Genomic DNA, 26207 nt, shown 5'->3' with positions numbered 1-26207 from the left:
TGGACAAAAGGATACTTTTTTTTTTTAACAAATGGCTCTTGTGCTATCTTTAACTGTATCAACTAATTCAGTGACTATCCTCAAAAATCAAATGTTTATGGAGTTACAGAATTGCTGCTGCTAACAGTGTGGGGGAAGGCAGGCTTTGCTCAGTCAGTTCAATTGTGGCTGCAAAATCTTGGTATGAGAGGAGTAAAATGCAAGGACAGAGGAATAGCTTAAATTGCTTAAATGTTCACTCTGACGTTATTTAGAAGGACATTGAAGACATTGTCATTAACCTCAAAGATACAGCTTCTGATCAAATTTCTGTTTGTTTTTATTAGCATATTGCCACTTTTGGGTGCCTCAGGCATTTTATCACGCCCCTTTGTGCCATTGCTTTCACAGGATGGTTCTTTCTGTGTGCTAAAGAAGAAACTGCAGTCTGCTGAAACTCCTTAGAGCTGCAGTTATAAATAGACTTGGAAGCAGCAACAAGCTGGGTCCACTGCCTCTATAATGGCTCTTTCCAAATACTTTAAAACAAATGATTCATCAAATAAAGAACACTAAAAGAAGAAATCTGCCAATTTGTAGAATTAGACTCCTCTTAATCAGAGCAAGGCAACAGGATGTTGAGTTCCTGCCCTGCACCTGATTAAAGCCAAATGCACTAGGAACAGCTGGGAGTGAGAGGAAGCACCAAGCTCTTCTCAGCTGGGGGTAGGACAGCAAAAGAATTTTTTTAAATCCCTTCCACCTTTGTTGTTCTGTTTTCCTGACTCTTTGACAGATAAGCACTTATTTCCTCTGGTATTTGAACCCCTTAGAAACCACGTAGAATGTACAGAATATAGGAAAAAGCTGCACGTGTGTGTGCCTGACCTAGGCAGTTGATTTTGGTCACAATGTTATTCAACATTCCTCATCATCAGTATAGCCAAAATGCTAACTTTACAGACTCTGGTCATGCAGGTGCCAAATTCTCCAAGTTCTGCCCACCCACCTTCAGCAAGTCAAAACCTGTAGGAGCAGCATGGAGACCAAGATGCATTTTCCATCTGGATCGCTGTGGTAGTTCTCACTGCCGCAAGCTCACGCAGAGCCCCTCAATGAACGTGCTTCTCTTTCTTTTTTTTTTTTTTTTTTATGGAAACACTGAAAAAATGTGAAACCTTTGTCAGTGGTTTCTTCCTGTGCTCTAGAAACCATAAAAAACTCAGCTTTTTAAAGCTTCAGAGTACACACATGCCCTCAAATAAGTGTTAAGCAGTTATTTTTCCCCATGCAGTTGTAGAATGTGTTGCAGATTACAGCCAAGCACAAAAAGTAAGTGTCTTGTAGCATGTGCTGTAGATACAGTAACAGTTGCACAGTGGTTTATTGCTTAAAACACAGCAATTACTTCAGTGTCAAAAATCTTCCCAGAACCTCAAGACAAAGCTCCTTCTTTGCCATTTCTTGAAGTAACTTCTTATGTGATTATTCCTGGGCTTTTTGCAGCCATATCACAGCGCTGCTTTATGTGTGTGCAGCTTCCCCTCTGTGCCTTGAGCCAATGGAACAGGCTGTTCGCTCGTGCACTCCCTGGGCCTCATTCAACAAGCCATGAGGTCGGGAGCAAGGCTTCTCTTGGCTTCCCCAAACTTTGGATCAGGCCTCCTGCTGCAAGCATTTTGTACCGAAGCATCCGCGCCTCGGCTCCTTTCTCTGTGAGCGTCAGCCCTGCCAGAGGGTCAGAGTGGCCAGCTCCACTTTAACGGTTCAGAAAAGCAGGCAGTTCAGAAAAAAAAAAATTCTTTTTAAAGGCATCCCTGAAACACTTTTTTCTCATCTTGAAATGAAGGAAAATGTGCCTATAATTGTCTCAGTCAGCATGCACTTCTCTCCTCTACTAAAGTTTGCCAGATATTCCGTTTCTGTGCCTTCCTTTTTTCTTCAGATTTTCAGGTTGATGTTGGAACTGTTTCGTGAGAAGTGGTGTTAACAGTGTACCTGACGTATGAGTACTGGGGCTTACCATAACACTGTGAGAATAGCTGCTGCCAAATTTTATGTCCTCCAAGGCTGTATATTTAAAATCTTGGTATATGTCAACCAAAACAGCGTGTCTTTGCATCAAGCAAAGAAAAGTGATACTTGCATACACAGCTGAAAAGCCAAGGGTCTCTGCAGATATTGAGAGAACAAAAGGACACTTCCATGAACTTGTGCTATAAAATACAAACCTCAGGTACTTTATGTTCCTCTTTTGACTTTCTGCGGGATGCAGGATTTTGGCTGAGGCTCCGATGACCTTCACATGGTGTTTCAAAAGAAGGAACAGGTCAGCAGGTGTCTGTACTGGGCTGCTACACTGCCTTCTCATCTTTGCAATGGGGGCTTTGCTCCTTGAGAGAATTGGGATGGGCTCTTTGGGGAAACAGGTATTGCTTGAGGAAAATGGGCATGTTTCAGAGTACAGCAGGTATCATTCTGTTGTTTGGCTTTTAGCACCTGTTGGAAAGTGACAAATTACTCTCTTTTTTTCCTTTGATATGTATAGACTAGCTTGCCTATTAATGTGTAATGTTCTTTCCTAATACAGCTTAGGAAACTCTTTATAAATTATTTTTCGCACTACATATGACAATACAAGTTGTATTTATACAGATCAAGTCAAAGCACTGGAGTAATTAAACTCCCACGCATCACATAATGTGTTTTTCCTGTCTTGTAGTGCCAAAAAAAGGTGTATGAATGTATGTAGAGATGCTCTTATTTTCTCTGAGCTAATGGAACTTGCCTGCTGCTACTTTGGAACAAAGTCATTATGTATTCTTAGATATCTCTATATTTAAAGCCCAAAGCAGATATTGGATGTCGATACTTGTGGAAACTTGTATGTTAAGTCTGATTCTCCCCCCTCCCTTTGGTTTATCTGTAGAAAGAGACTGCTTCCAGAAGAAAATGCTCTAATAGTTAGAGGCTAATTGCCATTAATCGAAATTGTATATTTTAAGAAGGATGTGAAAAAAACCCTGTGAATAAGTTTATTAAAGTTTTCCATTAGATGATTTAAATGGTCCAGTAGGTATTCTATATTTTTCAATGTGTATTATGGTTTGAAAAAATTACTGTTAACACATTTGTTTTCCTATTTAACCTGGGAAGACATTGTGAAAAATTGGTAGACAATAGTACTGAAAAATCTTTAAAGTAATTTTTGGCAGATTCACACAGATGAATTCTTTGACTTATGCAGGTGTCAGAATAAGACAAATTGGATGTGTTTGTGAGATGCTAGTGTGCTCACATGTAAGTGCCAATACGTGTATGTCTCTGTACATTCTACCTAGGGTTTATTCTACCATGTACCCCAAAGGAGGTGTGCTGTTGCTTTCTGTAAATTAAAATTAAGGCCCTCTGTGTGTATATAAATATATAAAACAATAGCTTTAATGCTTTTTGGCCACATTACAGAAATTACAAAGTTTACTTCATTTGTGTTCTCCAGATCCCTTCATGCCAGAGAGAAAAAGCCAAGAAGGAGAAAATAAACTTTTTATTATTTCACTCCTACAATGCTTAGTCTCAAAATGAGCCAAAGGAGCATTTCTTATGACTTATTTTCCCTTTCCCAAAAAAACCAGATGGCTGTCCCTGTTTAGGGGGGCTCATTGCTCTCATTAACTCAGAAAATAAGTGCATCTTATGATGCTTTCAAACACCTTTTTTTTTTTCCTTTTGTGGGGAGTGATAAATCACTAAACTGTTGTAATGAAGTTTAGCAAAAAGCATATCCTGTGATGTTGGCAGAGACATGGAAGCAACGAAACTAATGCAAATGAAATCAGGACGAGAGGCGTCTTGTGCTTGAGAAAACTTTTAATTTGCTTTCAAATTACCTAATGAAACCCTACAGTGTAAAAAGAGCTACTTCCAGTGTGTTCCTCTCTGCAAATGAAATTGGAATAGACATAGAAGACTTGACATGAACCGTAGTAAAATTTGCCTTGCTTAAACAGGATTTTGGGTAGATTTAGTGAACCTTTTGGTCTTATAAGGCATTGTGACAAACTTCATGAAGTTCAGGAGCTTCAGGGCTGTTTGTCTTTTTCCTTTTGACCCTAGATGGAGGGGTTTTGTGATGTGACTCAGGAGATAAAAACAGGAGTGTAACTTTATGACACAAACCTGAGAGAGAGGGTCATCTTGTCTGCTTCATCTAGGAGATTTTTTTTTCCCCCTGCTTTCATTTTGGATCAAGCCAGGTGAGGTCACTAATTCAATAAACATGCTGATGAAGGTGAGCCATCTTCATCATTGCAGCTTAATCTGGCAAATCAGCTCCAGAGGTTTGAAAGTGCTTCTGCTTGTGAATGGATGATTATTTGATGCCAGCAGAGCCAGAAGGAGAGGTTAGTCTGATGCAGATGTCTTTGCTGGGGTCTTATTTATGTCAAATTTGCCTTTTTTGGGAGGCGCAGCAAGGACTCAGCTCTGTTTCACAGTTTTTGTGTGGCACTGCAGGAAGGAAAGCTCCAGTGGCTACAGAGATGTACCTTTGACTTCTGCTCAAGATTTGTGCCATGATGCGAGTCATGACCACCTGGAAATTGGACTTTCCATCTGCAGCTGTGTAAGTCTTTGCTGCTGTGTGGTACCTCTCGAGGTCCCAAGCTCAAGGTCCATTTTCTGAGGTTTTCCAGGTACCAGTGTACACTTGTCTTTAATGTAGAGTTACAGTGTAGGAACTGCCTTTCGAAAAGACCCACTGAAGTCACAAATCTAAACGAACAGTGAAGTTTCCCAACATATCATTTGATTAAATAAAACACAAGAATTCATTACTTCAAGTTACCCAGTTTCCCTCCTGGAAACCCTAGAGAAACAACACTTGTAGTTTCATTAACCAGACATTCCCACTCCCCATACCCACTACTGGAAAGTGTTATAACTTTTTTTTTTTTTTTTTTTTTTTAAAGTGTTTGCTGAGGAATCATTAGCCATCTCTCTGAATATTATCTGGTATCATCAAAGAAACTACTTATTTGAAATAAGGTGGAATTATAATATAATGCTGAGACACTTCCTATTTCTTCATTCTCACATACTCTTGAGATGTGAGATACCCTGTGTTTATCTCTTTCTTTGCAAACAGGTTATCAGGCTTCCAAATAGATTGGTCACTCACAAATCTAGTGGTTTTTTCCTTAGTAACTTGCTATAAACTTTTGAGTTGCTTTTCAGTTTGCGGATAGAAAAAATTGCTGTTTCTAAGTTCTTAAATTAAAAAAAGGTTTAATCAAACTAGTTTAATACCTCTTGTGACTTGGGTTGAGAAGGGTAAGTGCACTGGGTAAGATACAGTTTTTAGGCTAAGAAAAGGTTTTGGGAATGTGAACCCAAGGTGTCTCTGTGAGGAGCTATTTAGGGTCCAGCAGATGCCTTAGCCAAGCTCCCTCCTCTGCAGGACTGGGCATTTCTGTCTCTGAAAGCAGTTTAGTTACATCAAAGGAGGGGAGAAGGTTTGGTTTGGTATGCTGGAGAGCAGGAGCTGCAGAAGAATTTAGAGGTTGCAGTGAGTGCTGGATTATACACAAGGCAGTGTCATGCCAGAAAAGCCGTGAAGCTGATACCCTGACAGGATGCTACTGAGTAGAAATAAGGACTCAATATTGCTTATATAACCTAATATAAGAACATCTCAGGTCTTCCACTTTCCAGAATATGCTGAGAGTAGGAAACAACTCAGAGCAAAGACAAAAGTGATTCTAGGCCTGGAAAACAGTCTTGCTGGTAAATGACATTAGGAGACCACTAGAGTTACCTCATTAAAGCAAAGGTGAAGCAGCTATTTGATCCTGCTCACACTGGGAGTAAGATGTTTGGTATTACTGGGTGCTTAACCTCACAGGCAATTATGCAGAGATCCAGTGCTGAAAACTAAAGTTAAACAAATTCAAACTAGAGAAGAGGTGCAAATTTTTTAAAGTGAGGACAATTAGCATTTGAGCGGCTTACCAAAGGAAGTGAAAGATTCTCCATTACTTGCAGTCCTTAAATCAAGATTGGATGCTTGCCTAAGAGATATAAATAACTACTAGCTATTTATACAGCTTGATATAAGAATCACTGAGTGAAGTCATATGGCCTGTGTTATGTGGGACCTTGTTATACTAGAAAAAGGAGAATTCTAAGTAGTATTAACTATATGTGTATAATTGTTGCTTATGAAGATAGTAAATGAAGCAACTAAAACATGCACTTCTTCTGCAGTAATTGTGTTTGCCTTGGATTTATGCATGTATCAGGCAGAATAGCTGATGCTTTTTTCAGTTTATCATCCACAGGTTTAAATAATACCAGCTATGTTTTTATGTTTTGCTCTGTATGAAATTAAGCTGTTATTGGTGTTTCTAGTTTAGCTTCCAGATTCTTACACTGGCACACTTCATACTAAAGCATTTGAGTTATAAACACTGAAGAAGCTTTTAACAAAAAAACCCCCAACCCCAACAAAACAAGCAATCCTGTTTCCTTTAGAAATTAAATTAAAAATTAAAATTGTATCTCCAAATTTTATATGGAAAATCAAACCAGAAAACTGATTTTACATTTCCTTAGATTATTTAGAAAACCTGAATTAACTGTAGTATGTATATGTAGTATCTTAGCCTACAGATTTCACACATGTATATCTACATAAAGAGAAAAATATGTCTTAAGGTGTTTGAACTAGAAGGACAAGGTGGTGATCACCTGGTTTATTTCCAGGTAATGGTGTTAGAAATCAAATTCTTCTGAAACTGTAAAAACAGAAGACCTGCAGAGGTCTCACTGGTTTTAAGAGTCTATCCTAACAATCCCAGAATTACCAAGTCAACTACAATAAAAGAGCTAGTCTTGCATTTAAGTTACAGGCAAAGTAATTCCATTTGAAATTTATAAAAACTAACTCTTAACTTCTGTAAAGAGAGCCTTTCCAAAAGTACTTTGCCAAGGCTTAGGTGTCTTCAGCCATCTGTAATGGATTATTTTCTCTTACTGTATTTCAGCAGCGTGGTGGTGGGAAAACCTTGGTGACAACGACATTAATGCAATAGGCGTGATTTTTTTTCCCTTTCAATTTATTTTGGCAATCTTGCAAGAGGGGGGAGGCAGATCTAAATCAGCTACTGCAGCCTCGAGTGTGCTGAGTGCACTCTGATGTCCTCTCTATGTTATGTCTTCTGTAAGGTAATAATCAAGTGGGCAATAAAAAGATGATTAGGATCGTGCCCAGCTTTTTGATGTGCTTTATTTTCCAGAATTACTCTATTAGGGGTGGTGGACATAGTAAAAGTTGGCAGAAGCTACGTCTGGGCCGTGGAACCCCAGAAGAGAAGAGAAGGCGCTGGCTCTGGCAGGCGGCTGTTGCTTGCAGCACTGCGAGGCGGGCGGTGTTGCTGGACAGATGATTTGAAGCAGCGGCTGCTCCGCTCACAACCAAACACTTCAGCTAATTCATCACAGGGCTCTCGGGCGCTTCACTTGTGCAAACTTAAAAGGTTAAGGCAGTAAATAGTTTATTGCCATCGAGGCCTGTTGAACATTGATCACTGTTGAATTCCCTCTGTTTAGATGTAACTTCTTTTGAAATATGCTCTGTAGGTTTAGTCTGAGAGCAGGATAATTGCTGCGAGGGCTTAGGGTTTGAAAGCAGACACTTCTATGGCCAGAATGCAATAGGCTGCCAAGACAGACTAGTGTGAAACATTACAGCATTATATTTTCTTTATTCTCAGGACTTGAATGAAGCAATAGGAAAGACTGTTTTTTGAGGCATGGAAGGGTAAAGTCATGTGAAGTTTGCCCATTTCATACCTATTAATAAAGCCCTTGCTATAGTCCTATTTCCAGCCTCTCTGGGGTGTATGTTGCTGTTCAAGGCATCTGATGGTTCTCCTTAGCTTAGTGTGGAGCAGCTCCTTAATCGCTGTACAATTAAGATTTTTTTCAGTGTGTGAATTGATACGGTGAGGTTGCACACATTCCAGAAAGTACTCCTGCTGCTCATGTAGCTGTATGTATTTTTCATAGCCCATTTATGTACAGGATTCTTACTCTCACCACTGAGTTTCTGAAATGTGGCTGGCAGTATCCTGCCAATGCATAATGCTGGTTGTGTGCCCAGCCAGCTTTTTGGGTGTGAGGTTCTGCCAAAACATGGTCTAATGACTCCAGGCTTTGGATCCAGATTGACTAATTTCTCTGACTTGGGGGAGGGTTATGGGTTTGGGAGGGCAGGTCACAGCAGCAGTTTAAAAATATAGAACAACACCAATTGTATGTGCTTAAGCTTGTATGATCATATGTGATATCATGACAGTGTATGCCACATTTTTTGGTGATGGTGTTCTCCTTAAAAAGGTGAATTCTCATGAACTTGGACCCTGACCCAACCATCAACTCCCCCAGGGTGAAACCCTGTGTCTGTGGGGACCTTCTCAACTTTGCTCAACCTGTGTATGCGCTTGAGGTTCAAAATTAGCTCTAGTTAAGCTGAGGTTATTTATATTTACGTCATGTATTTGTTTTTCAGTAAAAGCCTGCAGATAAAGACACATAAAGAATAAGACAGATAGCTTGTTGACCTATTGTTCTGTAGCATATTGCATATAAATATATACTTTTAAAGAAGAGTTGCAGTCTGGACAACATGCTGGCAGATTTAGAGCTGTTTATCAAAGATAGTATCTGCAGTCTTTTGTTCAAAAAATAGAAATGTTCCCTCAGATTGCAAAGACAGGGATATGAAATACATTTACATATATCATAACTGGAATTTTGTAATAAGCACAGATTAATACTTTTTTCAAACTATACTAGAATATCATAAGCTAATTCCAAACCCCAGTTTTAAATGTAGGAATTGATGTGACTCTTGGGTCTGGTGGTGTGAAGGGCTGGGAGTTGGACTCGATGATCCTTGTGAGTCCCTTCCAACTCATCTTGTTCTGTGATTCTGTGGATATTTTGATACAGTTTTGAAGACAAAGAAAAAAATCAAATAAAAAAAATTTAATTCTTGTACTTAACAGGTTTCGATAAAGTTCAAGACTGAGGCAGTAAAGTAAGAAGGGAAAAAAAAAACGTGGTGAGCAGTCAATCAGTTTCTCTGTATGTGGCCTTAGTCTTTACTGAGAAAACAGTACCTCGGGCTTGCCAGCTGTGAAATTTTTAGTTCATCTTTACCATCGAGCACATCACATTTTTTCCTCGTTTAGACAGTGCTGTGAATGGATGATGGATGAACTGTAGACTCATTGTGTTAGAAATACCTACTTCGTTTTAAAAGCTCAGCCTCTCCTTGCCAAGGCAGTCGTTCCCTCTTGTAACAATAGAAGAAACATCATGAAGTCATAGTTCAGCTACAATGAAAGACTTCATTCAAGGATTTGATGAATAGCAAATGGAAATGTGAGAAAAATAATGTGACAGCTAAAAAAATTTTGTTATCCCCTCCTTTGCTGTCTTGAGCTGTAAAATTTTCTATATTTTTAAGGTTAGGTGAGAATTCCCAATGCAGGCAGAATAATTTTCAGCTGAGAGAGATTTTGAGGATGAATTTGCAGATTTTAAAGAGACAAAGAATTAATCTGAACTAAACCTTGTACTGTTAAGGATGTGCCTTTTAGAGCAACTGTTGTATCACATCTGTTCCTTAAACAGCTTCAGTTTAATGATTTCTAGGGAAGAAGAAAATAATAAATATTTGAAACAGACTTCTGAGATGCAGTGTATATTTTGCTCTACTGTGTGCTGAAATATCTTTACATACAATTTAATGACCATGCTAATTTTCTAGATACTGAATTTCATACAAATACATTAATCAAACAGAGTTTGAATTAGGAATTTTGTGGGAAGCTATAATTTCAAAAGTGTTAGTGGTTGTTAAACGTCAATGGGAACTAAAGTCTTGGGGCAGTGTTGGGGATATACAAGACTCCTGGGATCAGATTGCTGTCACCTTGGCACAGTATCTAATTAGATCTCAAACCTGCATAGGGTAAGTTTCTGTGAAAATTTCTTCTTTCTGCAGGATAAAAATACCCTTTAAATATTTACTAGGCTGACACATCGCTGTACTTTACAAGCATAGTAGCTGTTTTCTCCATTAATTTGGCAAGCTCGTAGCATAAAAATATGCCTCCTCATTTCCATACGCCAAAGATGTAAATAGATATCAATTAGTTTGAGTTGGATATATGTTGACCAATCTGAGGATTGTCTGCATGACCAGTATAGCTAAGAAATCTAAGATGGTTTGATTCTCACTTTTTTTCTCAATAAAACACTTGCTAGCATTATCGCCTTAATTTTCTAGGAAGAGTTCAGACTTTTACAAGATAATACAGAGAGTATAAGACTTTGGTGCTCTTGAATGATGTCTTTTAGCACTAGAAACAGAAAAAGAAATTTGTAGTTGCATGCAGGTGGGCCTGTCAAGCCATGTTGCTGGTTTAGGGATGGCACGGTTTATTTGAATTTTCTGACTAACAGCCTTTGCAGGATGAGGTTTTTGTTAATTAGCAAAAATTAAGAAATCTTAGCAGTTTGATTTTTAAAGAGTTCACTAATGTAAACTATCAAACTTTTGTTTTTCATACTCAGAAATACACCTCTTTCCCTTTCCTTTTCCTTCCACCCAATAGGGGAGCAAAGGAGACAGTTCTCAAGGGTGTGGTTATCATGAGTTAATTCCAACCCTGGGGGGTTTGAGATACGTGGGTGCATTTCATACCTTTTAGCTGTCCAAGGATGAGATTTTCACACGAAGGCTCCACCCCACGGTATTTTATTTTTTATTGCATAAATCAGTCGTGTGCCTAGAGATCATTTATCATTTCCCTAATACTCACCAGGGTACAAACAGTACTGTTCCAGTTCCATTCAACCTCCTTATTTCTCCCTCCTACTCCTGCTTAAAAAAAAAAAAAAGAAAGGTTGGCAAGATGCTAAAATTGTATAATGGCAGTTGTGTACTTAATGCAGAAATCATACATTATCATAAAAAACTTTCACCCTTGAGTACTCTTTGTACTTCTGAGAACATGATATATGGCTGACTAGTGCATTTAGCAATGATGGCTCCATTTAAATCTTTCAGTTTCTGAGAAAGGGATTACTGCCTAGAACCTAACTGGTATGAAAAATACATACTTTCAGATGCGACTGCAGTTAATATCAGCTTAAATTTGTGTGTGTAAAGAGTACTCTTGCAACATGAGAGGTGTTAAAATCTATAGGATTGGAAAGTGAAACACTTGCTGAGGTTTTGCTTTCGTGCCAAAGCTTTTTAATTTTTTTGCCTATTATAGAATTTTTCATCACCATTCACTATTTACATTTTGCAGCCTTCCCAGAACAGCTTCTTTGGCATACTGGTGCTGCAGGATCAAAAATTAACTAACGTTTATTAGTAAATTATAATTTAATTAGTAAATTATTAGTAAATTTATTAGTGTTACTAATATGACACTTTAGAAATTTCCTCTGCTTCTCTGGCAAACAGGCAGTACCAGTGTGTTTCTTCCAATATTTTGTGGTTCCTTGACAGAACTCTTTGTGTCCCAGGTGAGGATGCTCAGAGCCCCGGAGCAGCTTGGGGTCAGCACACTGGAAATTAGCTAAAACTCCTACTGCAGCCTTGAGACGTAGCGTTCTTAGCTGATGTCAGGATTATGTGCAATCACAGATCTTAACTTGAGGTGTTTTTTCATCCAGCCGTACTTCACAGCTGTTCAGCACGTTTCCCTCATGGATAATCACTGCTTATAATGACCTGTGCAGCAGGGCTCTCTCAGTGGCCTGTAGAAGCTCTAAAGATTTCCCCTTTTTGTATGTGCATTTTGTGGGCAAGTTAGTATAATGACATCTTCTTTGGCTTAATACTATGTGATAAAACTTACAGACTGAACTTGATTTTTTTTTTTTTTCTTGCCTGATGGACAAGCTCTGGAAACACAATTTTTTTAGTTTCAATTAAATACTTGTGAATACTGGCCTGCTTGGAAGGACATGGAAACTGAGTAGGCTGTTTTATAGAGGCTTGCAGGCATGTAGAGAAAATGTGTTTGGAAGGAAAGATAGGTTGAAAAAAATCCTGAGATAGATTTACATGACTCCTTCCACATTTATCTCTTGAGATAAATGCACCCTGTTGGCATGTGCTTGTGATCCTGCCATTTCTTGACTGAAATATCCATGAGTCATTCAGAAAAGAAAAAGCATGATTGAAAAGTGCTAATTGAAATAAAATATTTGCATACAATAGGGATGTGGCATCTGCCTGAGCTATATATCCTTTTAAAACTAAAATGCAGTCATTCACAATTTTACAGACTTCACCTTATTTGTCAAATTTGACGTTCCTGCTGATCGTGTCTAATGACTTGTTCAGTACGTTTGGGCAACTTGGTCTTGTCTTCCACATTGCTTTCCCAACATGCCTTATCCTGAGGCTGCCAAGTTCACTTTGAAAGCTGACGGAACTTTTTATACTCTACTCAAGTCTTACTCAAAGCTGCTCTGAGAGGGCCTTTACTGGCACCTCTAGTGCCACACTACGGTATAGATGAAGAGAAGCACTGTATTGTAGAGGTCAGTGTGGTCTTTTGTCACTTCTAGCACTGCTAGAGACAAAAAACTGCAATGCTGTTTTAGGGCACAGTCAGGGGCAATAAAGAAATATAGTGTTTGTTCTTAGGGGTGAGAGGGAAAACTCACAAACTTGTTGGGTTTTTGCAGTTAATTGACTACCATATTCATTTTTCATGAATGGTTTGCCTTAATGTTCAAGTGAAGAGCAGCTATTATTCCTAGTCCTTTTCTCCGTGTCAGAACCCCAGAGAGAGGTGAAAAACAGGGCTGAGGTTAGGGTTGTGGGTTACAGTATACAAATCAGTTGCAAGGTTCTGCTTTGATTTATGATCACCATGGCTCATGAGTGCCAAAGCTGCCTTTTAAAATTTATGCCTATATATTGTTTTCTAAGAGTTAGAATAAAGAGGCTTTAGTAGTCCATAATAAAAATGGAAGAATAAAGTAGGACAAAGGGAATACTAGTAGAGAAAATAACAGACTGATTTATTCTCTAAGAGTATCACCCTGCTTGTTCAATAAAGTTTAACCAGAGGGTCTCATCCCTTTAAGGTCTCTGCCCCTTGGCCTTTTCCCCCTTACCTCCACATACCTGTTGAGACATGTTTTTTTTCAGATTTCATCCCATAGGTTTCTTTCTAGCCAGCCACCCACATCCTTTTAAGACAAGTTGATTAAGTAGAACATTTTATGTGGGGGATCACCTTGGAGTTCAGAGTGCTCACTGTCACACAGAAAACAGCAGTGTTCTCTCTGAAAGGATGCAACTGGAGAAGATATAAGGGTCCTGGTTTCCAAAGTGTTATAACCATGTTAAAATCTGAGCACTAAAAGTGGGAATAATAGGGTATTCTACTCCAGTAGCTTCCTAGACAGGATGAAGAACTATCACAGTCACTTTTGAGGAATGTAATTACTACACTCAGTTTACTGAAAGCAGTTTCTACAGGTTTATTACATCATTCACAACAAAGCCATCATCAGCTACTGTATTTGTGGATGCTATTAATACTGATAGTTTGAAATTAATCATATGGAGTGCCTGTACATGCACTACAGGTAAGGGCATTAGTGCTCCTCTGCTAGGGTTCACCCACTTTAGCATTTCAAGGGGTGTGGGTGTTTTTTTTTGGTTTGTTGGTTGCAATTTTAATAAATTTGAAGGATTCAGTGGTTTTCTTTCAGGGTTAGTGTAAACCTCAGACTCTTTTATATAGTTAAATAATGTTTTAAAGTATCTTTAAGTAGCTGTTCCCAAGAACAAGTAAAAGGAAAAGAATGCTGCTGGGTTTTGGAATTGTTGTCCTTTCTTTGAGTCAAATTTCAGAGTAAAATTTCACAGAAGATGACCTTATGTATTGGAAGAAAAGGCAGTTGTTTGCCCTGTTCAAAAAAGAAAAAAAAAAAAAACAACAACCCTAGTGACTTATTTCTTGACATGCTATTGCATGTTTATTCATTTTCCCAGTCATTCCTGATGAAATACTGGAGCAGGAACAGGAAGGGTGGCAGCTGTGGGTGCATGACTTTTGTCAGTACATGCATATCCATCCAAATTTGTGCCATGCAATTAGCCATCCCAATTTAATTCTTAATGCACATGCAGTAAAATTGAAAAAATAAAAAACAAACCAGGCTTGGGAATTAATTAATTTCATAGAAGTCTGAGGTATGCTGAAAGAATTTTAGCTGAAGAAGTGTTGTGTTGTTTTCAGTTGATTTATGGCAAACCAGAAAGTAGAACTTGGTCTGTAGAGATGTAACACTAAGAAGCATTGTACGTGATTGCAAATAAGGGGAGAATATGGACTTTCCCCAGTAAGTGAGTGGGCAAGGAATAGGGCTGCATTGATATTGTTTATTTAGAAAATGTGTTTCTGTGGTACTTTTATTATTTTAAGAGTAAACTGAGTGCACAAATGGGGCAGACATCATTTGCCTTCTGAAATGGAGTACTTAGAACTCTTTTGCCACACAGATGCAGGTGTTGGACTCTTGAGTTCTGAAGTCCCCTCCCTGGGTACTTCAAGGCAGAGGTTGCTCCCTAGATGGAATCACAGCATTGCTAAGTCTGGCAAAGTCATCTAAGATCTGGTCAAAGCGCTAATCTAACACTGCCATCTTCACCACTAAAATGTGCCACATCTACACATCTTTTGAATGTGTGATTCCACCATTTCCCTGTTGTGCCCAAGACAAGAAGTCATCACTTTTCTCTGTGTGTGTGTGTATGCACATGCTTATTCATTTTATCAAAAACTCATGCTCTCATTTGTCTCCCTGAAGTCCTGTTCTGAAAGCTGCTCCACAACTGAAGCACCACAAGCCCCCATGTGTGGTCAGAGCTGAGGTACCTCTCTGCCCTTAGGCTGTGATGAATGGAGTGATTTGATTTTTGAGTAGCTGACAATAAAAGAGAGCTAAGATAAGTTGCTTTGTCTTGCATGGTTTAAGAGTGCTTCCAGACAGCATTACCTCAGATCCACAGTGAAATGGTAACTTGTTTTCTTGCAGTGACTTGGTTGTCTCTGCACCTGTCAGGGCCCATATTCATGGGCAGTCTATCTAATTTGGTTTATGGTCTTATTAATGAGTAATACATGCACATTGATCTAATTAATTTTTTTTCTTGGAGCATCCCTGTGAAGCAGGGAAGCTCTTTCAACCGTTAGTTAGCTGTTAGGAAGGAGATAGCAATTCTTGTCGTTCAGAGGAGAAAATGCCTTTAATTTTACGAATTTAAAAATCACAGAGATTCCCATAGAGTAAAAGGTAAAACCTTCTGTTAATCATTATAGAAAGCGGTTGTTTTTTTTAATAAAGTATATCTCATATGTCTATGGATGCTTCATTCAAAGTGTGTACAGTTTGGTCAGAATGAATCATAGGACTTTAACAGCAGTCGGTGGTTTTTTCTCATCTTTTTATCATGAGCTGTGCTGCATCACTTACTAGTTGGATATAGCAAAGAAAGCCAACCCAAAATAATGAAAAGTATAACTTGGAGAACTGGTCAGACAATTGATGTCGATAATGGGTGGACAGCGGGGAAAAACTTACAAAAACTATTTTTTTCTTTTAAAAAAGTTTATAAATATATAGCAAGTTTTCTCAAGTTTTTCAAAATCAATATAAGTGATTCTACAAGGGATCTGAATAGCTTCAGTACCTTTTTTTTTTTCCAGATTAAATTCTCTTAAGGAAAAAAGACCCTGGTCCACAATGAAATATGTCAAATCTCCATTAATGAAATATTATTTTATTTCATCATGAAGGGAGAAGTATTTTTGGTACTTTAGAGGTATCTGAGAAGCTGATGTTGGAACTGCTTTTAAACTTTCTTTACCAGTGCCACTTGGAATAAAGAATTGCAGTCTGAGAAGTAATCTTCAGTGATAATAAATGCTGAAAACATAGCTTTTCTCTGGTTGAAAAGGCAAAACTTCTGACAGGCCCCATAAACCTAGGGATATTTTACTTTATGGATTAGTAGGAGGTACAAGAGAGTCAGGCAAGGTAGTAATTTGCAAAGTTTTGGGTTAATTCTAGCTCTTAGGCGGTATAGAAGTTCTGTCAGTATTTGGGGGCATCCATTGTGTTAAGCTGTGTTTTGCAGTCTTTTTGGCCAGGAAGGCAAAGAGAGGAGAGACTGTTGTTAACAAAGCTTTGCCATACTAGATTATTGCTTTATTCAATGTCTATCTAGCCATCCATTGAAAGTCTATCAAAATCATAAAGCAGATAGATGGTGAGGGTCTGGTTGCTCGTTCTAGGGGTTGTTTTACTTTCTGTCTTTTTTGCTTGTGGTGATGCTTTTATGACTTCTGTGAAAAACATCTTTCAATGTGTTCTGAAAGCATCAAGGAAGAAAGGATGAAAGTTTTTTAAAAGGCTTCAGAAGTAAAAAAAACAAACCCAAAACTATAGTATAGCTGTCATGTTAGAATTTAAAATAACCTGTATGTTTTAAATTAATGTCTTTATATGTGAAAGTGAGTCAGAATGGTGCTAGTTCTTTGGAAATGACTGCATTCCTTGCATGGATGTTATTCATAGCTCTCTATTCCCCTGGTACATATAAAGCAAAATGAATTGGCTATCTTTTTACATCTCCCTTTGAATGTTCTCTAGTGACTCTGCAAGTTGCCCCTTTTTGTCTTTCTATTAAATAGCATTTAAAGCTTCTGGCACAGCTGGACTTCAGTATGTAAGAAAGCTTTTAGGGTATTACAATGTCATTAGCTATTGAAGCTACAATACTTGAAACATCGAAACCCATCCTGACTTTGCTTCATGTGGCATGTGCTCAAAAGTTTGGGTGCATATGTATATTGTTGGAGCTATCCCTGAACAAAGTCATGCTGACAATGAATAAAGAATCAATGCTGCTTTTTTAAAAGCTTCTTTTCTAATCTCTGTAATTTGAAACTGAAGACTTAGAACAGTGGGTCAGAGATTGTTCTGCAAGATAAATCCCTTGCATCACATAACCCTGGCAACTCCCCAGTTCCATCAAATTAATAACAAGTGGATGAGAAGATAAGCAAAACTAATGGGGAGGTTACATTTTTGTGACAAAGGTTTATGGCCACACTGAATCTCATGTACTGTGATATCCCTCCTCCTTTTCCTCCTCCACTTTGGTATTTTTTTTACTATCAGATCTGAGCATTCCTCTATCTGAAGCTCTTCTGTGGAGGAGATATGATGAATAGCAAGCTGAACTGTGTGTCTCCAAAAAGCTGCTGTGAGCAATTCTCTACTCCTCCAGTAGAAATCACTGATTTTTTTACAAGGCCAGGCCTCATTCTTGCACACTGTACATCAACTTTCTGCTCCTTGGATGCTGCTACATGTTTGAAGATTGAAACACATTGCTGTAATCCCATCTCCCTCTCTTCTTAAAACTGTGCAATAATGGAGTTTGGCAGCAATCACTGAATGCCATCTGGACTGGCTCTTTTCACAAAGCAGGGCCAGCTTACATCAGGTGGCTCAGGGTGATGCCTGATTGAGTTTTGAGTATCTTCAAAGATGGAGATGCCACAGCCTCTCTGCACAACCTGTTTCAGTGTGAGACCACCCATGTTGTGAACTCTTTTTTTGCCCTAATATCTAATTGTAATTTCACATGTTCCAGCTTGTGTCCATTTCCTTTTGACCTGTCTCTGGGCAACTCCCTTTTAATCCAGTCTGTTAAATTCTCTTGATTCACTACAGTAGCTATGTAATGAGCAGAAGAATAAACAATTTGCAAATTACCTCTACTGGAGATCTGTTCCAAACACACCTTTGAATCCAATGGTAAAGACAACTGTGCAAGATGCAGGAGACTGTTTTATTAAAATGGAGAATGGATATTCCAAATTAAGGATTGTAGCATCAGAATTTTGAAAATAGTTGGCAGCTGGTGGTTCTTCTCTTAGCTGGTCACACATAAACCAGCAGGCTGCTTTAGAGGCAAAGTGAACATGATGACCTTGAGAGTTCAATTTACAACTGCACCTGCAGTTTGCCAGGGAGGAATCACTTGCTAAAGAAACTGAATAATGAATCCAACTTCAATCCCTTCTGATAGGGGGCAGATAAATATGAAACTTTACCTACTCATGGGAGTATTTCTCCATGCTTATTCTCTGCTTTGGGTTAATTTTATTTTTTCTCCTTTTCCCCCAACAAAAAGCAAGTAGTAGTTTTTGCTCCTAAGAGGGATAAATGGAACCTGTTTTAATAATGCCAAGGTAGTTCTCTTTAAAGATTATTTCAGCAGGTTTGCATCAAGAACTTAAAATTTATCAGGAGGAGAGTTGTAAGGAAGACTTACCCAAGACAAACCATGAGAAACTGCCATGTGAACATACGCTGTGGAGTATGTTAGGAGGCCTTTTAATCCTGATCATTGAGTGTTTCAGCTGCACAAAGGAAGTTTTTATAGAACCTGAAGATCATCAAGGATCATTTCAAATCCCCAAACCGCACAAAGGTAATTTTTGTGCTTTGGTTTGGGCCTCCACAGTTAGAGGTGAAGGCGACATGCTGGGCCACTGGTGTCAAAGCCAAGCTTTTAACCGCTTCAAGAAGTCTCTGCAGTCACACAGCCTGCAGTACATAGTGTGACAGAGCCACTGTGGAACCCCACCATAGGATCAAAATGTAAGCACTGGTAGAGAAGTAGAAGAATAAGCACTGGTTTTGTCAACTGCACCGCTTATTCCTTTGTATCACAAGTAGCTTGAAAATCCAAGTTACCCAAGCTCTCTTGCTGCAGCAATATTGTGCATGAAACATAAATTTTAAGAAACAATGTTGACTTCTGCTTCCACTTATAAAATCTCTTCTTTGCTAAATCTCCACTTGTAATCATGTTGTTCAAATACTCCAATTTTATACAGATCACTTTATTTTTTTCTGTCTTGCTAATGAGAGAACAGGGAAATAAATAGGAAAAAAGATAAATCTACAAAGGCATATTCATTTTATCCTAAATTTCAGTCATTACGTTTTCATCTGTTTCTGTTTAGCTAAGAAATTGAATAAGGCTTTCAGATACCAAGAGTATTGCTTAGTAATAAGCAGTTCAGAACTATTGAATTGATTATTTTTCTGTATAGCAAAATCTATAATTGTTTGGGGGATTTTGTATCTTTCAACTAGTTTTTTTATTGAGTCAGAGGGCAAGCATTCATTATGAGTTAAGAGGTTGGGGCAAAAGAGGAATTATCATATTCTCTTAGAGGGTTACCTGACATTTTCTTTCCCATCTGCTTAACACATCTCAGCTCCCCCAGATTCTTTATATTTCCTAAAACCCCTAGGATTTTTTTTCGGTGTGTTAGGACTTTACAGGAATGCTTGGCACATAGTCTGTATTAGATTTAGCAACTGGAATCTTATGCTTTACATGCCTGTTCCTAGGGATTGAGCAGCTTGTTTACTGAAATGATGTAAGTGATCCCAGTGGTTTTTATTGGCATTGGAAGCTGCACTGAATATTCAAAGCAAACAGAATTGATTTTAAAGAATGCAGAAAAGTAACCACTGTGAAATTTGTGAGACTTGGAACATTTCTGAGCAGTTTTTCTGCTTTGTGATTTGCTTTTTAGGTGTAAACCTTTCTCAGTGACCTGATACACATATGTTCTCCTTTGATAAACCTAAAGAATCTACCATAGGTTTTTTCAAAAGAGAAATGATGCTTAAATTGATGTTAGAGTTAGGTTAGCCACCTCTCATTTTACAGTGAAAGAATAATAATTTACATTTATATTATCCTGTTTCCTCCTGGGGCTTCACATAACCTTCCTTCTTGTAACACCAGCCTTCCAGAAATCCCATCTTCTGAAACTGAGAAGACTGTAAGGAAGAGATGAAATTTCAAATCATTATTTATATTCCTTCGGTAGCACACTGAACCATATTCTGCTAGCATATGCTTTTTTTTTTTTTTTGATTGAAAACTTATAGTTAATAAGATCACAGCTTGTCTGTTAGATTCTTCAGAATGACAAAGCAGAGATGAAGAGTCTCATAAAGCCAAAACTGTGTGCACTAAATTGATAACTTTCAGAATATCGCCATTGCTGACAACAACACATTGGTCAGAAGCAAGTATTATTAAGTCTACAGTCTTGTATATAGTGTTGATAGACCTGATAGGAATGTGGTCTTGTGGAGGATAAGACCCATATGTTTTCATTTAGATAATTTTCAGTAAGCTTTTAAATCTTGTTAAAGACCTTGCTAAGCTTGGTTTTGAATGATCAGTTGGGAAACATCATATTTAAAACATTGCTCTATTAAATTCAGATCTCTTGTAGAGATTGAATCTGGTGATTATAAAGAGAAATAAATGGGAGGGGGGAACACAAGAGTTCAAATTCAAGAGGTAGAAACCAGTTCACAAAACTCATTCTGATCGTAGCCACATGAAAGAAGAGGTATAATGTGGTACAGTGTATTCATATTGTGTCCTGTGCTTGCAGAAGTTCAGAAACCGAAAACTTGGAACTTGAAGTACTTTTGTCAAGTGTCTCCTTATTTTTCTTTTTCCACTTTTAATGACACACTTATCACTACCCACTGAATGGAATAAATAGATATATCTGAAAAATATACTTTTATAGTGTCTCCAGAGGTCAGCAATGACAACTTCAAAAGCATGTTGTACATGGGAAGTGAGTGTCAAGGTCACTCAGACTCGTGCGTTCCAAGAAGACAATTTCTGTTTTGTTGGTATGTCATGATTTCCCTTTGGCACAATATCTGTCCAAAGAGGGCAAAGAAGTATTGGATCCATACTCTTCAATACTCTTTGAGAAAACTTTCAGATTTAAAGTTTCTGCCAGGTAAAGAAGCTTCTTTTCCAGTCATTGCAAAAACTCCATGTTTCCTTGAAAACAAGTTGTATTTGCAGGTCTTGCTTTACATGGTTGAGAGTAACAGATAGTTTTGGATTTTTGGGGAAAGAATGGAGCATCTATCTTAGCTAAATTAAGAGATGGGTGTGTAAGTAGTTTCTCCAAAGCATGATCAAGAGAATCTCTGTTAGGTTTTCTGCTCTGACCCACTGCTGTCTTTATTGGTGTGCAGGAAGACAGTTTTCCTAATTCAGGCACTCAAGAAAGTTGTCATAAATTAGGCAATATGAAAACTTTCATCTGTAGGTATTAGCTAAGCTCTTTTTTTCCTGCTGAATAAATGTTTAATCTTTGTTAAACTATGACTTGGTTTTAGCCTTTATACACCTACCTTTACAATAATATCCATGAAGTTTTTACTCTTTCAGGTAGTCCCACTGAGCTCAGTGAAGATTATTTGTAAGAGTAACATCTATTGAATCAGATTCTATATTTGGTTTCCATAACTCAGTCCTTTGTTTTTGTATTATGCGTGCATGTTGTTCTCTCTTGCACATCCCTCTTAATGAAGTCCCTGCTTTTGTTTTTTTTTAATTTCTTTTTTTTTTTTTAACTCCAGTCTTGCTGCTAGTCTTGCACAAAATAATGTGTATAAGGAGAGGGGAATTATGTCGTAAGGGATAAGTTATCACCTTTTCCTGCTCTGCCTTGATTTATTTGTAACTACTTAATTGATCTAGTGTTTTATAAAACCCTTTTACATTTTTAACTTTGAATTAGAATCAAATTAGAATTTGGGTTGCTTTTATCTGTATTGGCAATGTTACTGCCCCTACATTCCACAGAGTCTCTTAACAGTCCAGAATTTTTAGTGTTGGATGTTCTAGTGGATAAAACAATTTTAAAAATTGTCCTGAATGCCGTTTTTGTCTAACCTGCACTCCAAAATGAAATGGATTTAGTGGTCTGAGTCCCAACCCTGTTGAACAGCAGGCTGCATTACAAAACAGGCACAAAACTGGTGGTTTCTGCTTGGGGACATTCAGACCCAGTCATCGTGGGGCCGCAATTACCTCACACCCCAGGGAGTGTTTTCTGAAGGTGAAGACTGAGGTCATTCATCAGGCAATAGGGAAAACCATCTCTTGTGAAACTGGTCTCTACACCAGCCAGAGAGAGTTCCCAGTGCTGCTGCTGTGGCCTCATTGCTCCCTCTGGTTAAGAGGTTTTATGATCTGGGATCTCCTAGACTGCCTGTTACTTTGTAGTAGAATATGGAAGCAATGATTTGCATTTCAGGGTGATGTTTTTAGCAGGTTATTTGTTGGAAACAATACCTTAATATAGGTAAATTCCTGGTTCTGCTACAGTTAATGTGTTTTGCCTTTCATTGGAGAGCTGGGACATATGGTTAATACACCAACTTATGTTTGTTAGTACCTTATTGACTGTACCATCTACTCATTAAGATGCTTTCCTGAGGGTTACTCTGACACTGAAGTTGAGAGGCCTTAAGTGGCTGTCATCTTCATGCCAAATGGATTAAAACAAAAAATGCACAGCCCTTCTTGGTAGATGAGTGCTCAGTTTCAGCTGGGTCATACCAGGTTAACAAGACAAAGTATCGGGTTTCCTTTTGTGGTTTTTTTTCTCTTTTGGTGGAAAAAAAAGAAAAAGTACTGTTTTGTTTTGTTCATATCTTTACCTATTTCAGGTCAGAACTTTGTGTGAACCTTTTTATTTTGGAGCACAGTAATTTAGATCATTTCATACCTGTATTAAATTAACCATAAGTGAAAATTCAAATTAATCAAAACTTTTTTTTCCATCTGCTGTGTAAATAAGCCTTAAACCTCTAGTGGTTACTGAATAGGGAAAGTGGCTTAACAGGAGAAATGAATACAGGGCTATCAGTCCGAATCAGCCAGAGGGGACACAGAATAATTCTTTGGGTCAGGGCCATGAAGGAGACTGCTCTTTTAAAAGCCCATTCACCTTTACTTTTTATAACACTGGCAGCATAAACAGGGAACATTTTTTCAAAAACTGTCATAAGCAAAATCCCTGGGTTGGAGAGAGGATGTAAAAGGAATGAGGAACGTGCCCCTGGGATGGGCACTGGTGGGAAAAAATTCTTCAGGGTCCAGGAACTTTGCTGGAACATCCAAAAAAACAGTCTGTACCACCAAACAAAGAGTGAGCTCCCTTTCTGAGCATGTTTTCTCCTGTCTGCAGATTGGTGTGGTCACAACAGACCTCTTTTCCCAGTTTTTTGGGTTTTTTCTTCTGTAACTGCAAAGAAAAAAATTAATATATTTTTGAAACACTCTGAAAGCTTAGACTTGAGTGCTGATTCTGGCACAGACCACAAGACAAGCTCATTATAAAGATAACTACAAATACTGGAGTGGGGAGAGAAAAAGGGATCTTGGCCCACCAGTGGGCATGAGTTTATTATCATACTTTGAAGAATGTGTCATCTGAAGATTTAAGTTTTCTTTTGGATACCTCCACCCTTTTCCATCACACTTCATGATGCCCCTAAGCTCCGTGCAAAAGCCACAGCTCTGCTACACCTTGGTCAGGTGGTGTTGGGAATCTCATTTGATAGCAAGTATTTCCACTCTTCTCTGAACTTTGATGTCTGTTTAAATTGCAAAACCTTGGACCTTGTTTAAGGTTTGGGTGTTGGGGGGGCAGGGTATATACATGTTGTACTGCTGTAGTGCTCTCTGTCCTATTACTTTTTAAAAATATATTTTGGGCAATTATAACCAAATTCAAGTGTGTCAAAGATATTGAGCCCAAGTGAGTGTTGCGGAAATTGGCAGTTGTGGAAATGAGAGAGTGCCCGATAATGTTCCCACCATGGCAGGCTTACCCCTTACTTCACGTGGGAAAATAATCCCAGGGAGCACCACTCTTTTGGTTTGGCTATTTATGGAACTGCTTATTTATTCTTACAAATCCTTTGAGGGTACTTTTGTAAACTGAGCATCTACTCTGTACAAAAGTGTCTAGATGGTCTGTGGCAAGTGATGCATTGCTTTGTTTGGTTGTACATGATCACAGCATGTTCTGGTTCCCCTAGTAAAATTGGTGGGTTTTTATTTCTTTCCCCAAGATTTCTTTCGACCTAGCAGAATATACTGCTGACGTTGATGGGGTTGGCACCCTACGGCTCCTAGATGCTATTAAGACCTGTGGCCTTATCAACTCTGTGAAGTTTTACCAAGCCTCCACCAGTGAACTTTTTGGAAAAGTGCAAGAAATCCCGCAAAAGGAGACCACCCCTTTTTACCCAAGATCGCCTTACGGTGAGGAGCACTGATGGTGTGTGTGTAGTGTTTGTCTGTCTGTTCTCCCTGCTCATGTCTCAGGGCTGAAGTCATTTGGGTGTGAGATTAGAATGATGATAGAGCTAAAGTGACTAGACATGTCGAGAGGCATACCTTTATGAATTACTATATAAAAAGTATTTGCTGCCATTGCCTGGGGGTTGGAAATTAGCATCTCACTTCACAAGACCTTGTTCATTCAGCTCAGAGGTGAAGGGCTCTTGAAGAAGGGGGGGGGAGGGGGTAGGGTTACTCTTCCTTCACAAAGGGTTGTGAGGTACTGCTGAAGTGATAAGGTTTCATATTTTTTGTTGCCTAAATGAAAAACTCCCAAGAGCTCTCCTCTTCCTTCATGAATTTGTGTGAAATTTGAAACACTTATTAAAGCAATGAGCATGGAGGACCTTGGTGATAAAGTTTCAAATCAATTTGATTGTTAAGGCACCAGATTTTCACTTTTATTTCTCCAAAGTAATTTTGGTTTTGTTTTGGTTTTGGGTTTTTTTTTAATTTACAGAGGTCACTACAGTGGCATATTTCACACGCTCTGACTGTGTTAATTATATTGTGAAATAAAAAAAACACTGTGCTTTGTGTTTTTGTGAAATAGAAAAACAACTTCTTATGCACACTTATGAGTGTGCATAAGAAAACAAGTAGGAAAGTGCCCTGATGTTTCCTAGCCAGTTCAGAGGCTGCAAGAATATGAGTATTTTCCCATTCAGCTGCTGTTTATTGGGCTGAACTTTTCTTCTATATAAAATTTGACACATATAGGGAGCTAATCAAATGCTAAAGCACTCTGCTGTTGAAATGTGGACTTCACCCTGCATGTGACAGAGACTTGTGTGTGTCTGAACTGTGTATGAGCCAAGCATTTATATAATAACGCTTCATAATTATTTTTACAGGGGCAGCCAAACTGTATGCCTACTGGATTGTGGTGAACTTCAGAGAAGCCTACAATCTCTTTGCTGTGAACGGCATCCTCTTCAATCATGAGAGCCCCAGAAGAGGTTAGAAAATCCACACGAAACCATTTTCAACTTTGCGTATATCTGATCAGAGAAATGGAACAATGCATCCACAGGTTTCATTTAAACTTGCCAGAATTCTGGAGGGAAGGTGTCATGACTTGTAGCCTATTCATGGCATTTAATGCAGCCCTCCTGGCAGCCTCAGAACTCAAGAACAGCACCTTTCCCTTTCGAGCATTGTATTCCATTTCGTAGCTCGCAAACGTTGAAGGGAAATTTGTGTACCTAACTTTGTGTCCCTCTTGTTAATAAGTAAAGACTAAAATGTTAAAATGGCACACTAAAAAAGGCAGGTTTTCTAAACATTTATTTGGGCAACTACGTCACAGATGCAATTTCAAGCGTGGCATACTCAAGATTTTAATTTGTGTATAAATGTCAAATTGAGAGGCAGAAATATAGATGCTCTAAGTTAATGAGACTAATTAGTACAGCCTGGTGTATTTTGAAAAAGAATTTGAATTATGGCCCATACTGTTTTACAAGATGGCTTTTAACACATGGCTTTAAAATGCCTTTCAGTTTAATCCTTAATAGCAATGCAGCTTAAATTCCACTTAATCATCCCTTTTCCGCTTGCAGTACTTTATGAACAATTAATGCTGGTATTTAGTTTGAGTAAGAGTCCATGGTTGATTAGAAGTCTCTTTTACGATGACAGTTTTCCTCTGCCCTTTAAGTACTGTGACTGTAGAAAACACTCTAAAATTAAACTTTAAATTGACACAGAAAACTGGATTCTCAGTGCAGAAGCCTTTTATTGTGGTCTGTTTCTAAATGAAAAATAAATTCAAGTTTTACAGGAATGCAATTATATAAATTATAGCCTGGAACAAAATATAAGAATTTTAATCACACTAATA

The 26207-nt window shown here is 38.3% G+C and overlaps 1 protein-coding gene across 2 annotated transcripts in view; it reads left to right on the top strand.

Moving 5' to 3' along the window:
- GMDS (GDP-mannose 4,6-dehydratase) overlaps nt 1–26207 on the top strand; it is a 412680-nt gene that overhangs the window by 130602 nt on the left and 255871 nt on the right. For both annotated transcript variants that reach the window (XM_042049040.1, XM_042049039.1), the window contains exons 5-6: nt 24094–24286; nt 25219–25323. In XM_042049040.1, coding sequence (XP_041904974.1) covers nt 24094–24286; nt 25219–25323 — 298 coding nt within the window. The remainder of the gene's footprint in view (nt 1–24093; nt 24287–25218; nt 25324–26207) is intronic.

This window comes from Corvus kubaryi, unplaced genomic scaffold (assembly GCF_017639235.1).
Source record: "Corvus kubaryi isolate FWS band 111438036 unplaced genomic scaffold, C.kubaryi_AGA036_p1.0 69, whole genome shotgun sequence".
NCBI classification, from domain to species: domain Eukaryota; kingdom Metazoa; phylum Chordata; class Aves; order Passeriformes; family Corvidae; genus Corvus; species Corvus kubaryi.
Note: the sequence above shows the minus strand (reverse complement) of the source record. Positions and strands in the feature narration are given on the sequence as shown.